Here is an 18,021-nt window from a genome sequence, read left to right as displayed (position 1 = left end):
GATCACATCATCTACATACAAAAATTTATTTCTTACTTTACAGTTTGGATACCTCTTCTTTCTTTAATTACTCTGGCTAGAACTTCCAGTGTTATGTTGAGTAGAAGTTGTGAAAGCGGGCATCCTTCCCTTGTTTCAGATGATACAGGAAAATGTTCACTGTATCACCTTTGAGTATCATGTTTGCTGTGGGGTTTTCACAAATGGCTTTATGTTGAGATAGTTTCCTTTTTTTCCCCTAGATATTAATATTCTTGTCTAGTTCCATCCACAAGTATAAAAATTAATTTCTTGAGTGCAGAAATGTACCAGCCAGGTTAGTATCAGCCAGGTTAGTAATGCATGGTTGTGTCATCCTCTTTTTCTCTTATTTTGATAGTCACATCGACTACATGGAACTAGGCAATGATACACGAAATTCAGAATTTCTTCTTCTGGGATTTTCAGAGGAACCAGAGTTGCAACCCTTCCTCTTTGGGCTGTTCCTGTCCATGTACTTGGTCACCATACTTGGGAATCTGCTCATCATCCTGGCTGTAAACTCTGACTCCCACCTCCACACGCCCATGTACTTCTTCCTTGCCAACCTGTCCTTTGTAGACATCTGTGTCACTTCCACCACCGTCCCGAAGATGCTGGTGAATATACACACACAGAGAAAAATAATAACTTACGAAAGCTGCATCATGCAGATGTACTTTTTCATACTCTTTGTAGGTTTAGACAACTTCCTCTTGACTGTGATGGCTTATGACCGCTTTGTGGCCATCTGTCACCCCCTGCACTACACGGTCATCATGAACCCCCGGCTCTGTGGACTGCTGGTTCTGGTGTCCTGGATCATGAACATCCTGCATTCCTTGTTAGAAACCTTAATGGTGTTGCAGCTGTCCTTCTGTACACACGTGTATATCCCCCACTTTTTCTGTGAAGTCAATCAGATGATCCAACTTGCCTGTTCTGACACCTTTCTTAATAACTTGGTGGTATATTTTGCAGCTGTGCTGTTGGGTGGTGCTCCCCTGGCTGGGATCCTGTACTCTTATTCTAAGATAGTTTCCTCCATACGTGGGATCTCATCAGCTCTGGGCAGGTATAAGGCATTTTCCACCTGTACATCTCACCTCTCGGTTGTCTCCTTATTTTATTGTACCAGCCTAGGAGTGCACCTCAGCTCTACTGCTACCCAGAGCTCACTCTCAAGTGCCACAGCCTCGGTGATGTACGCGGTGGTCACGCCCATGCTGAACCCCTTCATCTACAGCCTGAGGAACAGAGACATAAAGGAGGCTCTAAATTTACTTTTCAGAGGGAAGTCATAAAAGGGCCATTTTCCCAGAAGTACCTGTGATTGCTGGCTCAAAGCTTAACAGCCAGAGATTGTGATCCTTTAATCGGATCATGGAAGAACTTAATCCTTCTATTCATATCCTGGAATTTCAATTTTTCTAAAGTTCAACTGCTTTATTGAATTTAAACAAGTCCTTTTGTTTAACATCCTGCTCCTTCTGATAGCTAACAATTTTTCCTTTCTGGTTTTCTTAATTTCCTAATTTAGTCCCAGCCTTGAATCAGGAGAAATTTGGAGATTCCCATTTGCCTCATATAGTGACGAACTGTACTAGTTTTATGGAATAAACTACATTTGGCAACTGAGGCCCTTTATATAATTTTATGGTAGAGAAATTCTGAGACCACAGTTTTTTCACTCTGTGTCTGCCATTCCTTTCTACCTTACCGCCTTAAATGCTCCTCCTGGTAATGTAGACTTTAACATACTAGTTTGTTTTGTCACTAGTTTGTTTTGTCATCCTTAGGATCCTGTTCTCTCTCTTATCAGCTCAGCATCCACAGTACCCCTGATATAGAATAGTAAGGCAAAAATTGATTATGAAAAACATGTTCCACATGTAATCTACAAAGACATGAATTTGAATAAACCGAGTGACTTGACTTGGGTTTAGTGTCAGAGAAGACCTGAAATATGATAAAGTAAAATTTTGAGTCACGTCATATTTCGTGGTGGAAAATATGTTTTCGATGATGTACATCTACTCATTGAAGTGTGGGATATTTGGTGTCCATATTTAAAGTGTTTTATTCACTGGAGTGAAGATTTTAGTGGCAGATTTTATATTATTTAATTGGATGATGATATTATTTCTTCCATTGCCCTCACCTTAATATCTCATCTTTAAAAATTCTGTCATAAAATTATAGTGTGAGTGAGTGAACAATACGTGCATTTACACTGCCATTAATTTATTTACCTTTTTTATGCTCTAAACTCTTTTCAATCCTCATGATCAAAGGATTACTCAGACAAGAACTTGAATTCCTGCCCAGTAATGCTCTGGGAATTGAGATTTGTGACAGAAAGTCCCGCAAGTTATCCCTGCAAAAACAGACAGGTCTTTCCAATCTCTACCAGTTACCTGGAAAAGAACCTGAGTGGTGGTCACTTTTTAGTACACTTATCTGAAATAAATGTGAATAACCAGGTCATTATGAATGCTTCCTTTGAATATCAGAACAAATGTCAAACATAAGAAGCAGCAGGTTATTAATATTCTCAGCTCTGTTTACTTTGATTATTGTATCAATAAGCTATTGCTGCATAACAAGCTATGACAAACCTATATGATTTAAGATAATGCTTTAAAATTTTTTTAAACTTATATGTTAGTTAGTTAAAAGGTTGTGCACTCTTGGTTTCAGAGGTAGAATTCAGTGATTTATCACTTATGTACAACACCCAATACTCATCACAAATGCTCTCCTTAACCCATCACCCATCTAGCCCATACCCCCCCCCCCCCGCCCCCTTCCTTCATCAACCCTCTGTTTGTTCTCTATCATAAGAGTCTTGCTTGGTTTGTTTCCTTTATTCTCTCCACCCCCCCACCCCCGCATTATGTTCATCTGTTTTGTTTCTTAAATTCCACATATGAGTGAAATCAAATGATATTTCTCTTTCTCTGACTTATTTCAGTCAGCATAATACATTCTAGCTCCATCCATCACATGGGGGTCTGTGTTGGGGAAGTCTTTTGGTCTCTGTTGGTCTCCTCATGAGGTGGTGGTCAGCTGTGGGTCAGCTGGAGGAGCTCTGTTAATCTTGGCTGCATTCCCACATCTGGGAGCTTGCTGGTGATAAGCTAGGCTAGGTTGACCATCCTTAGAGCAACAGGGCTCTGCTCCACGTGATTTCTCTTCTTACAGCAGGCTAGCTTGGACTTGTTTCCATGGCAGAGACAGGGTTCCAAAAGCGCAGCAGAAACACACCAAGGACCCTTGAGGCACACTGTCATTTTCACCATACACTCTTAGCCAAGGCAAATAAAGTACTGAATTCAGTCCAGATTCGAAAGTGGAGAAATCGGCTCCACCTCTCAATGGGAGGAGCTTCGCAGTCACATTGCAAAGTACATGGATACAGAGATAAGTGGTGAATTGGGGCCATCTCTGCAAAAGGTCTGCCACATGTGTAATTTTCAGTTCAGTAAAGTTTTATTGGTACAGGACATAAAATCATCATACAGAACAATATAGCTCAGTATAACATAGTGATTCAACAATTCTATACGTAACTTGGTGCTCATCTCAGTGAAGGCGCTCTTAAGGGTTGAGTCTGCAGGATTTTCTATATTCAATTTGTATCATACGTAAATAAAGACAATTTTACGTTATTTAGATAATCCCATTTGATCATGAAATACAATCCTTTCAATGTGCTGTTTGATTCAGCTTTCTAATATTTTTTGAAAAATTTTGTGTCTGTGTTCATCAGGGATATCGGTCTATAGTTTTCTTTACTTTTTTTTTTTTTTTTTTTGTACTGACCTTTTCAGGACTTGGTGTCAGGGTCATGCTGACTTTGGAAAATAAGGTTGAGAATGTGCCCTCCTCTCTAAGTTTCTAGAAGGGTTTGAGAAGAATAGTAATTCATTCTTCTTTACATAATTAGTAGAACTCACCTATGAAGCTCTCTGGTCCTGGGCTTTTCTTTGCTGGGAGATTTTTGATGACAGATTTAATACCCTTACTCATTTTTGATCTGTTCATATTTCCCATTTCCTCCTGATTTAGTGGTAGTGTGGTATGTTTGGTGGTGGTAGTGTGTATGTTTCTAGGGATTTATCTATTTCTTCTAGGTTGTCCAATTTGTCGGAGTGAGATTGTTCATTGTGGTCTCCTAGGATTCTTCCATATTCTATGGTATTGATTATAAGGCTTCACCTTTTGCTGCTGATTTTATTTATTTGAGTCTTCTCCATGTCCGTTTTTTTTTTTTCTGGTCTAACTAAAGGCATGTCAATTTTGCTTAGATTTTCAAAAAATTGGTTCTTCACTTTGTTAGTCTTTTCTCTTGGTTTTCTGGTCTATATATTATTTGTGTATGCTCTGATATTTGTTATTTCTCTTCCTCTGCTGCTTTGGAATTAGTTGGTGCTTTGTTTTCTAGGTCTTTGAATCATAAAGTTAGGTTATTTACTTAAGATCTTTTTATTTGTCTTAATGTAGGCATTTATTGTTATAAACTTCTCTCTTAGAGCTGCTTTTGCAACATCCCATAAGTTTTGATGTGCTGTATTTCCATTTTCATTTGATTCAAGATTTTTAAATTTCTTTTTTGATTTCTTCTTTCATCCACCAGCCATACGTGAGTGTGTGGTTTAATTCCCACACACTGGCGAACATCTCATATATCTGTACTTTTGCACTCACTGCAGCATTATTCACAATAACCAAGACATGGAAACAGCGTGGCATCCATCGACATATGAATTAAGAATGACGGCATATCTATACAATGGAATTCAGCAATAAAAAAGGAAGGCATCCTTTCCTTTGTCCAAATATGGACGGAACCCAAGGTAATTATGCTAACTGAAATAAAGACAAATACTGTATAATCTCACTTATATATGAAATATAAAAGTTTGAACCATAGAATCAGATAGTAGGTTCATGTTTGCCAGTGGCTGGCATTGGGGGAAAGGAGAAGATGCTAATGAAAGCCTATCGCCCCTCAGATATGAGATAAATAAGTTCTGGGGACTTAATGTACAATATGGTCATTATGCTTAACTCTGTTATGTTGTATACTTGAATGTTGCTAACAGAGTACATAGTAAATGTTCTTGCAACAAAAGGAAATGGTCACCATGTGAAGTGATGGATGCATTCACTAAGCTATTGTGATGATCACTTCACAACAGATATGTATATGAAATCACCAGGCTGTATGCTGAAACTTCTGCAATTTTATATGTCAATTAAATTTCAATAAAGCTGGAAAGTGAAGAAAAAATATTCCTATGTCTCTGTCTTCCATTTGCATTTAAAAATGTCACCGCCACCCAGCAGAATCCTCCCCATGAAAAAAAAAACAGTATCAGAATGAAAACCTTTGTGAGTATGTCAATGGGAAGGTCAATCAATAGGAAAACAGTATCAACAGAAGGGTACCATGAAGATCGCATCAGTGATACAGCAGTTCTTAGCTCCATTAATCATGAGTTTGACATGAGGTCCCTGGTCTCTCTGAGGCATCTGGAAAGAAAACCTTTAATTTCTTTGATCTTTTCTCAGACTAGGAATGGCGATCTAAAGGCAAGGGGTTATATCTGGAGGAAAGCCTGACCCCCAGGAGTAGAATTTCCATAACTGCTCATTATGCCCCTAATTCATTCTCACTGTCTTCTCTGAGATAATTGCACTGATGAATGTGGAAGTGGAAATTAAACTTTGTTTTTAGTGTTTATTTATTTATTTGGAGATAGAGACAGAGAGAGTATGAATGGGGGAGGAGCAGAGAGAGAGAGAGTGAGGGAGAGAGAGAAAGAGAGAGAATCCTAGGCAGGCTCTGCACAATCAGTGCAGAGGTGGGGCTTGAGCTCACAAACCATGAGATCATGACCTGAGCTGAAGTGGATGCTTAACCAACTGAGCCACCCAGCTGTCCTGGAAATGAAACCTTTTGAATTGAAATTTACAGCAGTTGTAGACTGTTTGCCGTGATGGCCCCAAATGCCGGTCTTTCTCTGTAGCCATGTCTCTGGCCATGTGCGCAGCACCTACCATCAGGAGGTGGAGACTACTCTTCCATCTTAGAATTGGGATGGGTTAGGATTTTTTATTTAGTGTGGGCAGCAGAACTTGATAGAAGTGACAGGGGACCTCAGAGGTCTTTGTGCATTTCTGCTGCTCTCTCTTGGAACTCTGCCTCCAAAAAGTGAATAAAACAAGGTGGGCTACCAGAAATGTGGACATGTGGAGCATAAACAAGTTGTCCAAGCCAAGGCCACCCTGGATCAGCCACAGGTAGCTAGCCTAGCTCCAATTATACTAGAATGCCCTGGCGAGATCAGCAGAGCCTCCCCAAGCTGACACACGGCTGACTCAAGTCCCTTGAGGAGATCAACAGAGATTAGAACAACTCAGCACCATACAATTCCACTGAATTCTAAAGACATTCTACCAAGCCATTTGCTCTCAGGATGGTTTGCTACGCAGCAACATTCATGATCATTCTGTTATTCAAATTCATTTTGGATGACTATTAAAAAAAATCTTCTCCACTGAGGATTCTATTCAGGTAACCAGTAGAGGTAGGTCTCCACATCCATTTTTGTGGAGAAAATATGGTGACCTGGAATCACATAACTGGGCAGGAATTCAAGCTCTCTTGTGTCCTGCAGAGGCATCTTTATTTTAGCCCTATGAGACTCATTTTCAACATTGACCTCCAGACCTGGGAGAGTAGAAATTGGTTTCTTTTAAACCCTTAGTGTGGTAATTGGTAATAGAAAAATGACAAAAACGTTTATCCCATACAACTGTCTCTGAAAAAATGGAATTTGTATCTTTCAACTCCTTCACTTAGTTTCCTTGAGTAAAAGGGCATTTTGTGTTGAAAGCCAACTTGAGTAGAAGAAACAAAACCTGAAGTCAGTCTGGAGATATTCAGCCCTATTAGCTGGTACAGAGAATTTCTCCTTGCATAAATGTAAATGTGTTTCTGTCTTTGACGCTTCTGGGACTAGGATACGAAAAGAGATTCATTGTTAAAATAAAGACCACCTGTTCTACTCTAATTTTTTTTTGTCTACATCTCCACATTCCTAGAACTTCATGTTAATGCAAACCTTCATTCTCTTCTTTTCTTTACCCTCCAAGTTCTCTCAAGCTTTCTTTCAACACAACAGGTAGGTTATAATGAGTTATAATGGAGTTATGGGTCTTACACATGTACATATGTGTATGTGAGTGGTTGAAAGAAAAACGTACATACATACACATACATTTGTATACACACAACCCTTATTCTTGAACATTCTTTGGACCCAGCAAAGTATTTCTGCACATGTCATCTTTCCTCACCACATCCTTTGATGATATGTTCATTATTCCACATTGCCTTCAGAAGAAAATGAAGGCTAGGGGGATTACGTCCTAACGATTACCAAACAAAGCAGTTCAAACTTACTGTGCACTTTCTTGAGTTCCATATAAACAGCACTATGCAGAAGGTATCCCTGATTTTTCAACAATTCTTTCAATTTTGAAAATTGTACACTTTAAATATATACAGTTAATGCCCGTGCTAATGTTCCAAAAAACCCAATTGGAATTTAAACATCTAGTGGTGTGTGACTCAGGGCCTAATTGGTGTACAGTTAACACCTAATGGGGTGGGAGATCTCACGCTACCAACTGTGAAAAAACAAAAGTTGACATGTGAATATTGAAATAGTAGGATTAAAATAAGACAATTCACGTTTGATAGTGTCATTTTTTTTTGTAGATTAGAATATTAGCATATATATATATATGTATATATATGGAGTAAAATGACATAAAGTGGTTCAAGACAGAAAAGCACAACAGCCACTCACATCATGGATGAACCTTAGAAAATCAATGCAGAGACTTGTACCTGAAGATAGACTCATGAGGAGCCCAGCAGAGATCAGAACAACCCCCTACTCTACAATCCCATTCGATAATAAAGACATTATATTAAGCGACTTTTTCTTTTCAACTTTTTTTTTTTTTATTTTTGGGACAGAGAGAGACAGAGCATGAACGGGGGAGGGTCAGAGAGAGGGAGACACAGAATCGGAAACAGGCTCCAGGCTCCGAGCCATCGGCCCAGAGCCTGACGCGGGGCTCGAACTCACGGACCGCGAGTGACCTGGCTGAAGTCGGACGCTTAACCGACTGCGCCACCCAGGCGCCCCTTAAGCGACTTTTTTTTTTTTTTTAAAGATGCTTTGTATGCAGCAATAGCTAACTGATATAATAATCAAATCAGGCGGAACTGAGGGCATTTGTCATAATCGGATTCTTTTCATTCTAGGCATTTGTTCTGATAGTTGAAGTGAGCGTTATGATTATTCTGTCCTTTAAGGTTATTTCGTGTAACTGTATTAGAAAAAATGAATCAATTGAAGCCCTTTGAAATAACACGGAAAGGCTGGAAGGACATGCGTATTTGCACAAAACTTGTGATTCTGAATCACATACCTGGACGGGAATCCATGCTTGCTGGTGAGTCACCCAGTGATTAGGAGGAGGATGTTTAATGGTTGATACTGATATTGCTCATTGGCTGCTCGTTTAGTGGTTATGGCAAAATTCCAAGTAGTGGGAGATACATTATTTAGAGAAACAGAAGAAATCATATTTGTATGGAGCACTGGGAATTCTTGAACAGAAACCAGAAAATGATTTAATAAAACCCCAAACATGCCACCCACCTTTCATCTTAAGGAATTCACCTTACAAATGGACCTTGATATTCCATAATTCAATGAGTAGATGAAGTGCCTGAGAAAGAAATATTTTGCCTAGTAATAAATGTATGATTTAATATTCTGCTTCATCATACTTAAAGTCAAGTTTGACCCTAAGGCCATATTATATCAATCTCTTTTTTCCATATTTGTCTTTCTGTGTAGATTCCACTTGGAGACATGTATTTTATTATCATTTTTTTTTTTTTTGCCAATGACTATGGTAGGCATGGTGACAAAACTGTGTAATGGAACAGGATTGGCTATAACAACTAGTACATCAAAGTCTGCATCATCAGGAAGAGCAGTTAAGGTAGTGACATACAAAGGAATGATGTTTACAAGAGTGAAGCACAGTGGCCTCAGATCTTTCTCTCTTATAAACTTACATAACTAGCTGTGGTGGCCAAGAGTAGACTTTCCATAGGAGTAGTATAACTCATTACTTTTTTTCAGTCAAACAAAAGAAAAATACTCACCATGATATATTTTGAGAAGAAATTATTCTTTAAATTTTTTAAATATTTATTTTTTTTGAGAGAGAGAGGGAAAGAGAGAGAGAGAGAGAGAGAGAGAGAGAGAGAGAGAGAGAGAACAAGTGGGGGAGGAGCAGAGAGAGAGGGAGACACAGAATCTGAAAGCAGGCTCCAAGCTCTGAGCTGTCAGCACAGAGTCCGATGTGGGGCTGGAACTCATGAACTATGAGACCACGACCTGAGATGAAGTCCAACGCTAAACCGACAGAGTCACCTAGGTGCCCTGAAAAGAGATTATTCTTAACATATCCATCTAGTCCTTTGAAATAAATGAGAAATGCCAAATATTTCACATCCAAGGTGAGGAATAACATTGGGTGAGTAGGAAAGTGACAAAGGAAAAATTTCTTGGATATCAAAGATATCACGAAGCTTGATCAAGCAAGTTGCAAAATTGTACAGAGAGGTTGGAAAAAAATAGAAATTCCAGGAAAAAACAGAAGAGGAATATTTCACTTCCACAGTCTGATCAAAGAATCTCAACATTTGGCTCAGGCTTGGAGCCCTGCAATCATGTCACTTCTTCAGCCCAGGACAATTGGCCCTTTTGTAGCTGCCATCCCAGAGAATCTCATCAGAGCCTCTTTTATGCCTCTGTTCCTCAGGCTGTAGATGAAGGGGTTCAGCATGGGCGTGACCACCGTGTACATCACCGAGGCTGTGGCACTTGAGTGGGAGCCCTGGGTAGCAGCAGAGCTGAGGTACACTCCCAGGCCAGTACAATAAAATAGAGAGACAACCGAGAGGTGAGACACACAGGTGGAAAATGCTTTATACTTGCCCTGAGCTGATGAGATTCTCTGTATGCAGAAAGCAATCTTGGAGTAAGAGTAAAGGATCCCAATGAAGGGACCACCACCCAGCAGCATAGCTCCAAAATACATCACCATGTTATTGAGAAAGGTGTCAGAACAGGCAAATTGGATCATCTGATTGAGTTCACAGAAAAAGTGGGGGATTTCCAAGACTGTACAGAAGGACAGTTGCAACACCATTAAGCTTTCTAACAAGGAATGCAGGACACTCGTGATCCAGGACACCAGAACCAGCAGTCCACAGAGCCGGGGGTTCATGATGACCATGTAGTTCAGGGGGCAACAGATGGCCACAAAGCGGTCATAAGCCATCACAGTCAAGAGAAAGATGTCTAATCCTGCAAAGAGTGTGAAAAAATACATCTGTGTGATGCAGCCTGCATAGGTTATGACCTTGCTGTGGGTCTGGATGTTCAGAAGCATCTTCGGGACGGTGGTGGAGGTGAGGCAGATGTCTACAAAGGACAGGTTGGCCAGGAAGAAGTACATGGGGGTGTGGAGGTGGGAGTCAGAGCTGACGGCCAGGATGATGAGCAGGTTGCCAAACACAGTGATCAGGTACATGGAGAGGAAAAGCCCAAATAGGATGGGCTGCAGTTCTGGTTCTTCTGAAAATCCCATAAGAAGAAATTCTGAAATTCCTGTATCGTTTCCTGGGTCCATGTGGTGGAGGTGACTACCAGCAAAGGGGAAAATAACATGACAAAACTTCGCATCAATGGGCATGGCCCCACATTGTTCAAAGGCTACAATTTATATTTTCTGATCAAGAAAGTAACTTCAATCTTTTGTGACTGGATTTGGGCCCCTTCGGGGGATCCCATTTCCTCTCGGATTAGGAGTTTTCATTCCCAACATTGGATGTTCCCCTACAGGCCAGGTCTTGTACAGGTTTAATAAGAAATTGTTTCATGCATTTGAGGACTGTGTATAGTGTTGACCATGTTTTCAGTATTTCCACGTCATTAAGCAGAGGATGCTGAACAGCAAGAATTCCTACAATTCAATGATTGTGATAGGATATATGCATATCTAAAAACTGAATTATCCTGAGTTGGTGTCAGAGGCTGTGAAGAAAATGAAAGTGGGTAAAAGGAGAGAGTGGATGGGCTGCTATGTTGGGTTTTCAGTCAAGATCGGCTAAGAAGGTGACATTTGAACAGAAACTTCAAGGAAGAGAGAGTGGAAGACAGGAAGCTTCCTGGCAGGGGGAAGGCCAGTGCAAAGGCCCTGAGGATGTGCTTCTTTCAGAAGAACCAAGACTCAGAAGGAAGCCAGTGTGTTGAGTGGAATGGACAAGAGGGAGAGAGATGAGAGATAGTTGCAGTGAAATTTGTAGAACCATGTGACCTCACAACCGCTCAAAGTCAAGACACAGGGACTTCCTCAACCACACCATGTACCTCTTGCACTTTATTAATTTGGTTATAGCAGCGTCCTGTCCATTGAACATCCCTCCTTGGTATCATCTGTTGATTGAGTCTGGCTTGTGTGTTACAACAGTGGCCTTGGAATAAAGGATCCCATGTACCCCTGCTCTGACTGCTTTCACAGCACACACACACACACACACACACACACACAGCACACACATACACACAGCACACGCTTTCGCATACACACAACACAGCACACTCTTCCTGGTGTGTGTTACTTCTCTGTCCTTCTCACCTCCCCCTGCCTGCCTTAACACACTGTTTAGGATATAAATGCAAACACATCACATTACCTTTCCCAGAAAGAAGGTAGAAGTAGTACCCAGAAATTCCTATTCATAGCTTCCCAAGGACAAGTAGTCTTAGGGCTCCATTTTGGAATGGTCACTTTCAGATCTGTATGTAAAAAAACATAAAAAAAATTGGGTTCAATAAACAGAGAAAGAAAGAGAGAGAGAGAGAGAGAGAGAGAGAGAGAGAGAATGGCGCTGGTGGTATTCAATCTTGGTTATATCCCATTTATACCCTGCAAAAATAATTAAAGAGCAAAAATAAATTTGTCCATTGGACAAAACTAGCGACATCTCTATGGTGTGAAACACCTTACAGATTGAACATAACAAGAGAATAAAGAAACAGTGCACAAAATATGGGCATTTTTCTTACCAGATAGCAGAGAGCAGAAGGCTTAATTTTCCCGTGTGTATTCCATATTCATTTGGCTAATCAGTTTTTATATGGTCCAACAGACGACGAGGTAAGCCTCTTTATCACTTGTCTTATATGACATATTTTTTTTGTGTGTATTTGGTATTCTTAGGCTTTGGGTTTTAGTCATTTTCTTGACAAGTCTGATGAGCACAACTAATCATGGTTCTGTTCCTTGTTCAACACGTAAAGTCCTCCCCAGACTCTGAAATCCCACACACCCCATGACAGTCTATCCTCTAACTCTGAATAATCTTTATGTAACTTATCCAAATACATTACTTGTACTCACATTTATTTTGCTGCACTCCTGTCTGTCATGACGTTGATTACCAAAGGAGCAGGAACTTCTCTTCATCTTCTTCTTTACAAAAGTATGTGGGTGTATATGCACTTATATAGAAACACATTTGAGAAAATGAGACACTATGAAATACAAAGAATGACTGAGGAAATAAAATCAGGTTAAAAAGAGCAGTTTCAGTACAGCCATATTAAGAACAATTGAATGGAGTTTTAAAAAATGTTTTTAAATGTTTTATTGATTCTTGAGAGACAGAGACAGAGTGTGAGTGGGGAGAGACAGAGAAAGAGGGAGACACAGAATCCGAAGCAGGCTCCAGGCTCCGAGCTTGTCAGCACAGAGCCCGATGTGGGACTCAAACTCACAGGCTGGGAGATCATGACCTGAGCTGAAGTCAGACGCTTAACCGACTGAGCCACCCAGGTGCCCCAAAATTGAATGGATTTTTGAGCAGTAACTGAAACATGATCTACAGGAGCAGTAAGTCAACAAAATCAACCCAGATGAATAATAAAACTCTACAAGACCTGGAAATAAAAGAGTATAATATATAAAGTTCTTAGAAATTTCTGGCATACAGCAGATGCTCCTTCAGTATTTGTTGAATGGATGCGGAATTAGGTCTCATTATATATGGGCATTTAATACTTGACAAAGCTGCATTTAAGTGTAGTTGGAAAAGACTGGATTGTTGAGTGAAAGCTGACACAAAGGCTTTCTACGTGGAAGGAAGTGTGGTGTTTCCTTACTTCACACATCTCACCAAAAATCCAAAGGAGTAAGTAAACCCCCAGTGTAAGAGTAACCATTCCATTTTACATGCACATCTATAAAATTACATATAAAATCTACAGGTGGGAAACTATTGTAATTAAGGCAGAAAACACCCTCAGAAGCAAGAAGATAGATACATTTAACTAAACAAAATTTAAAACTATTTTATGGCCCGAAATAGCTAATGCAAGTCAACAGAGAAACTGTGATTTACAACAATTATTTGAAATGCTGATAATTATAGAAAAATAAACATATAATATGTGGACATATAATAATAATAGGGAAATGAACATGGTGATCAAATATATGAATCTTTGCTTGAGTTCATTAGTAGTTTAAAAAACCAACAAGAAATCTCTTTCACACCCGTCACCCTGAGAAAACACTCAAAAGGCTGTCACATTGAGTGGGGTTGAAAACTTTCAATAAGTAGCAAGGGGGCACTTTCTAATTTTGCTCTCAGAATTGTGAAGTGTTACAGTATCTTGGGGAGCTCTGAAGACAGTCAAAAATATTAAAAATACAGACAGTCTTTGGGTGCCTGGCTGGTTCAGTTGGTAGAGCATGCGACTCTTGATCCCAGGGTTGTAAGTTCAAGTCCTATGTTGGGTGTAGAGATTACTTTTAAAAAATAAAATCTTTAAAAAAATACAGATATTCTTTAACTCAGGGTTTCTCAGTCTCTGCACTATGGACATTTTGGGCCAGATCTTTCTCTGTGGTGGGAGTGTCATGTGCACCGTGGAATGTTTAGAACATCCCTGGCCTGTTGTGACAGCCCAAAATGTCTTTGAATATTTCTCAATATCCTCTGGGGGACAAAAATCACCTTTTGTTGAAAACCATGGTTTTAACCATTTAAAAATGTTTTGTAGCATTGATATAATAGTACTTTAATGAGAAAAAATATGAAAGACCATCAAAAGTGTAAATGGCACAGCCACACCATGAAATATCATGCAGGTGTTGAAATAATGAATCATGAATGGCTCAGTTGGTGGAATGTGTGACTCTTGATCTTGGGGTTGTGAGTTCGAGCCCCACGTTGGATGTAAAGATGGCTTAAAAATAAAATCTTTAAAAGAAAAAAGAACTAATGAATCAGCATCACACTGGTTGACTAGAAAAACACGTGTAAGTTACTACTGACTCAGAAGGACTGGGGGAGAAGAGCTAGGAAAAAATATCGTGCGGAACATAAAGAGTATTTATGATACGCATGAGTGTCTTTTCACACACTTGAATTGAAAGTGTGTGAATATGTTTGTGTGCATAACACAGAAAAGTTTGGAAATAAATGAAGACTTTTGAAAGAAAGAGAAACTTAGGTTTCTAAGTTCTTCTTTTGAAAGAAAGAGGCACTTCGGTTAAGCAGAATGGTTCAAGACCACTGCACGAAACAAAATTGAAGGAAGACCCCAGACCAACTTCTGAACCAAAGGATTTAAAAGAGTAATAATTAAGTGATACTGTCGTGGGTCCAACTCTATATTAGATCGCTGAGGACTTGGGAATAACAGAAAATGAAAAGTCTTTTATGTGGAGAGTAAGTGATACATAAGGTTTAAATTCATCTCACATGAAGATAGATGGGCCAGGTATGCTTATGGAAGGTAAAAGTGATTCTTAGTCAAACGTGGAAGAATGCCTTTCAAGTGATGGAATTTCTATTTTAGAAATAAATAAGAAATACAGAGAGCTGAAAACTAGTTAGAAATATATATAAGGGGGGGATTTATGAGAAGGATATTTACTTTCATTTTGTGGAAAGCAGTTCATCACGAGGGAAGACTATTAAGGTGACAGAACTATTATTTCAGCAAAAAAATAATAAATAAATGAATAAAAAGAGAAAAAACAGTGGAGGGCATATATTATGACTAAGTCAGACTTGGCCACTCAAAATTTATACACTCTCACACATTCTGCTCAAATACATCTACGCATCCATAAAAAAGAAATGGCAAGTAGCTAAGTGGGTGAAATAAATGCCAATTCTTTTTTAGGAAAAATGAAACAAAAAACAGGAATAAAACCATTCCAACCCCACTATACAAACTCCAAGGACTTCCACAGACAATTTTCAATAGAGAAAGTGAGCGGCTAGCTAACCCAGAATATATTCAGGCTCACAGGTAATGAGCTAATTGTGAAGGGAGCTCATTAGCATATCATTTTCACATAATACATTTAAAACCTTCTTTTAAAAAAATGTTTAATTGTTTATTTTGACAGAGACGGAAGGAAAGCATAACTGAGGGAGGTGCAGAGGTGGGGGGTGAAAATCACAAGTAGGCTCTGTGTTGTCAGTGTAGAGCCCAACTAGGGGGCTTGATCCCACGCACTCTGAGATCATAATCTGAGACAAAATGAACAGTAGGTCACTCAACGAATTAAGCCACCTAGGTGCCCCTAAAAAAATTTCATTTGAATACTCAAGAGAGAAGGTACAGTGATATGTATGTTTCATGTACCCCTTTTGCAGGACGTACTTGGGAGAATTCTTTCATCTGGATTTTTCTCATCAGTATGGAAATGTAGTCTAATATGTCCTATCTTAAATAGGAAAAGACATCTCCCCAGTTCACAGTGTATCCCTCCACAGCTAATACTTGACTTTTCTACTCTGGTTAATTGTGAAATTCCTTGGTCTTAGGTCCTGCTTTTATGTTTCCCATCTCCCCCTAATTAAGTTTCCACTGTTATCATCTAGTTGTTAACATTGAACCTTGCATTTCTGAGTTCAATATTTACTTCTATTTATAGCATCATAAATACAACAATCAATCAATTTACTAATCAAGCCAGCAAACAACTACAGCAAAGTCTCAGCTCTGGTCAGGCTAGATTGGCTCTCAGGTGACCTCAGGAAACCGTTCTTGACTTTCATTCTCTTGACCTTCTCCTGCAGCACTTACTGGGATGTAAAACTCATCTAGATGGGGTCTCTGAGAGGAAGGTCTCTGCATGGAAATCAAAATACCTATCTCGTTGGATGGTGGAGGATGAAGCTCTGTCTCCAGATGTGAGAGCAAGGATGGGTCAAACTTCGGTGTCCCATCCAGACTTAGGACTGCAAAAGAAATGACCAGGTCTTGTCCAGCCTGATGTTGTACACACTGTGGGGCTGCAGCAGAGGAGGTATTTACAGCCTCTTAGGTCTGCTTATTAGGCACATTTCACTGTTGTTTCTCCCACCTTGAGGCACGTGATTCCCCTGTGGGACACCCGTGTGGACAGAAAGGAAATTATTCCTGTTGAATTCCTGTTCCTAGGAGACCAGGTGATAAGCCATTTGAAGCCAGTCTTTCTTACTCTTTTTCTATTACTTCTTCTTCCTTTCAGAGATCTGAACTCCCAGCACCTTATCCCAATCCAGAGTGAACATTTTCTCTTGTTGGAGACTGAGAGATTGATCTTGACTAGGTCCTTTGGATTCTTCAAAGCATTGATTGTGGTGGAGACACAGCCCCTGACATCTCTAGAAAGTAACTTTTCCCCTTTTCAACAGAGATGTTAAGTTTTTCCTTTGATATAAAACCTTGGGCACTACACCCATGGGCTTCATGACAATTTTGCAAAAACAATTAGGGATTTCATACTTATATCACAAGTTCAGAGCCAGTATTTAAAATGCCATTATAAAATGTTTGTTTATTGTAAGAGATATATTTAGATGTTTTTATGCACTATTATCTGAGTTTAGCAGCTTCTAGGAATTGCCTGGTTTAATCTTTATAAAAGTTCATTCTGTGAGGAATACTGTTGTGAACTCCATTCCCCATGGAGAAATGGGGCTTGAAGAATTTAGCGATCTTCTCAAGGTTATGGTTTCAGAAAGGGGTAGCTGTTGATTGGATTCTGTCAGGGTGCTCCATTTTTCAAACTCTGTGCCCATGGTTCCCACCCAGAGATGAGTCTTTCCCCCTGGGGGTATTTGACAATGTCTGAGGGATGCTACTAAACACCTGTGGTGAGCAGGACAGCTCCCAACACAAATAATCATCCTGCCTCAAAGGCCAAATTGAGAATGTGTGAAAACCTACTCTAGCCCAGCGCTTCTGCAACCTCAAGGTGCATATGAATCACCTAGGATCCTGGTTTAAATGCAGATTCTGATTTTGCAGGTGCTGGTGGGCTCAAGATATGGTGTGTCTAACAAGCTCCTGAATGATATTGATACTGTAGGTCCTGGTCCGTGGACCACTCTTTGAGTAGCAAGGCTGCGGTCCTGGGATAGAGCAAGGGGCAGGTGGTTGTAGGTCTTCTTCACAAAGCAAGTTGTGTTTGCATAGAATTTGGAATGACAAGTATATCCGGTCATTCTAGGGGCTGTGATAAATTCTGTTTGTTTCTTTTATTTAAAGGCCTTGGAGTGACATCAAATAAAATACTTTTGGAGAAGGCTTTCTAGCAGGCAGAATGAGAGCCTCCTGATATTGTCCACATTCTAAATCCTAGAAACTTTGAATATATTATTTTTTATAGTATGGGGCGAGATTGAAGTAACAAATGGAGCAAGGCTTCTTTTTTTTTAAAAGTTTTTTTTTTTTTTACATTTATTTATTTTTGAGAAACAGAGTGAGACAAAGTGTGAGCAGGGGTAGGGGCAGAGAGAGAAGGGGACACAGAATCTGAAGCAGG

General features: G+C 39.7%; 2 protein-coding genes across 2 annotated transcripts; one reads left to right on the top strand and one right to left on the bottom strand.

Annotated features, from left to right (window-relative positions):
* The first annotated feature begins 356 nt into the window (after positions 1-356).
* LOC101086955 (olfactory receptor-like protein OLF4) lies at positions 357-1,322 on the top strand. The gene has a single exon (XM_003981996.2). The coding sequence runs from the start codon at positions 393-395 to the stop codon at positions 1,320-1,322; it is 930 nt and encodes a 309-aa protein (XP_003982045.2). The 5' UTR covers positions 357-392.
* Positions 1,323-9,559: 8,237 nt separating this feature from the next.
* Positions 9,560-10,818, bottom strand: LOC101086704 (olfactory receptor 7A17-like). The gene has a single exon (XM_003981995.4). The coding sequence runs from the start codon at positions 10,813-10,815 to the stop codon at positions 9,862-9,864; it is 954 nt and encodes a 317-aa protein (XP_003982044.4). The 5' UTR covers positions 10,816-10,818; the 3' UTR covers positions 9,560-9,861.
* Positions 10,819-18,021: the final 7,203 nt, after the last annotated feature.

Source organism: Felis catus, chromosome A2 (genome assembly GCF_018350175.1).
Source record: "Felis catus isolate Fca126 chromosome A2, F.catus_Fca126_mat1.0, whole genome shotgun sequence".
NCBI lineage: Eukaryota > Metazoa > Chordata > Mammalia > Carnivora > Felidae > Felis > Felis catus.
Note: the sequence above shows the minus strand (reverse complement) of the source record. Positions and strands in the feature narration are given on the sequence as shown.

Excerpts from the sequence above, each read along its gene's own strand:
- LOC101086955 (XM_003981996.2), top strand. The coding sequence starts at position 393 with ATGGAACTAGGCAATGATACACGAAATTCAGAATTTCTTCTTCTGGGA.
- LOC101086704 (XM_003981995.4), bottom strand. The coding sequence starts at position 10,815 with ATGGACCCAGGAAACGATACAGGAATTTCAGAATTTCTTCTTATGGGA.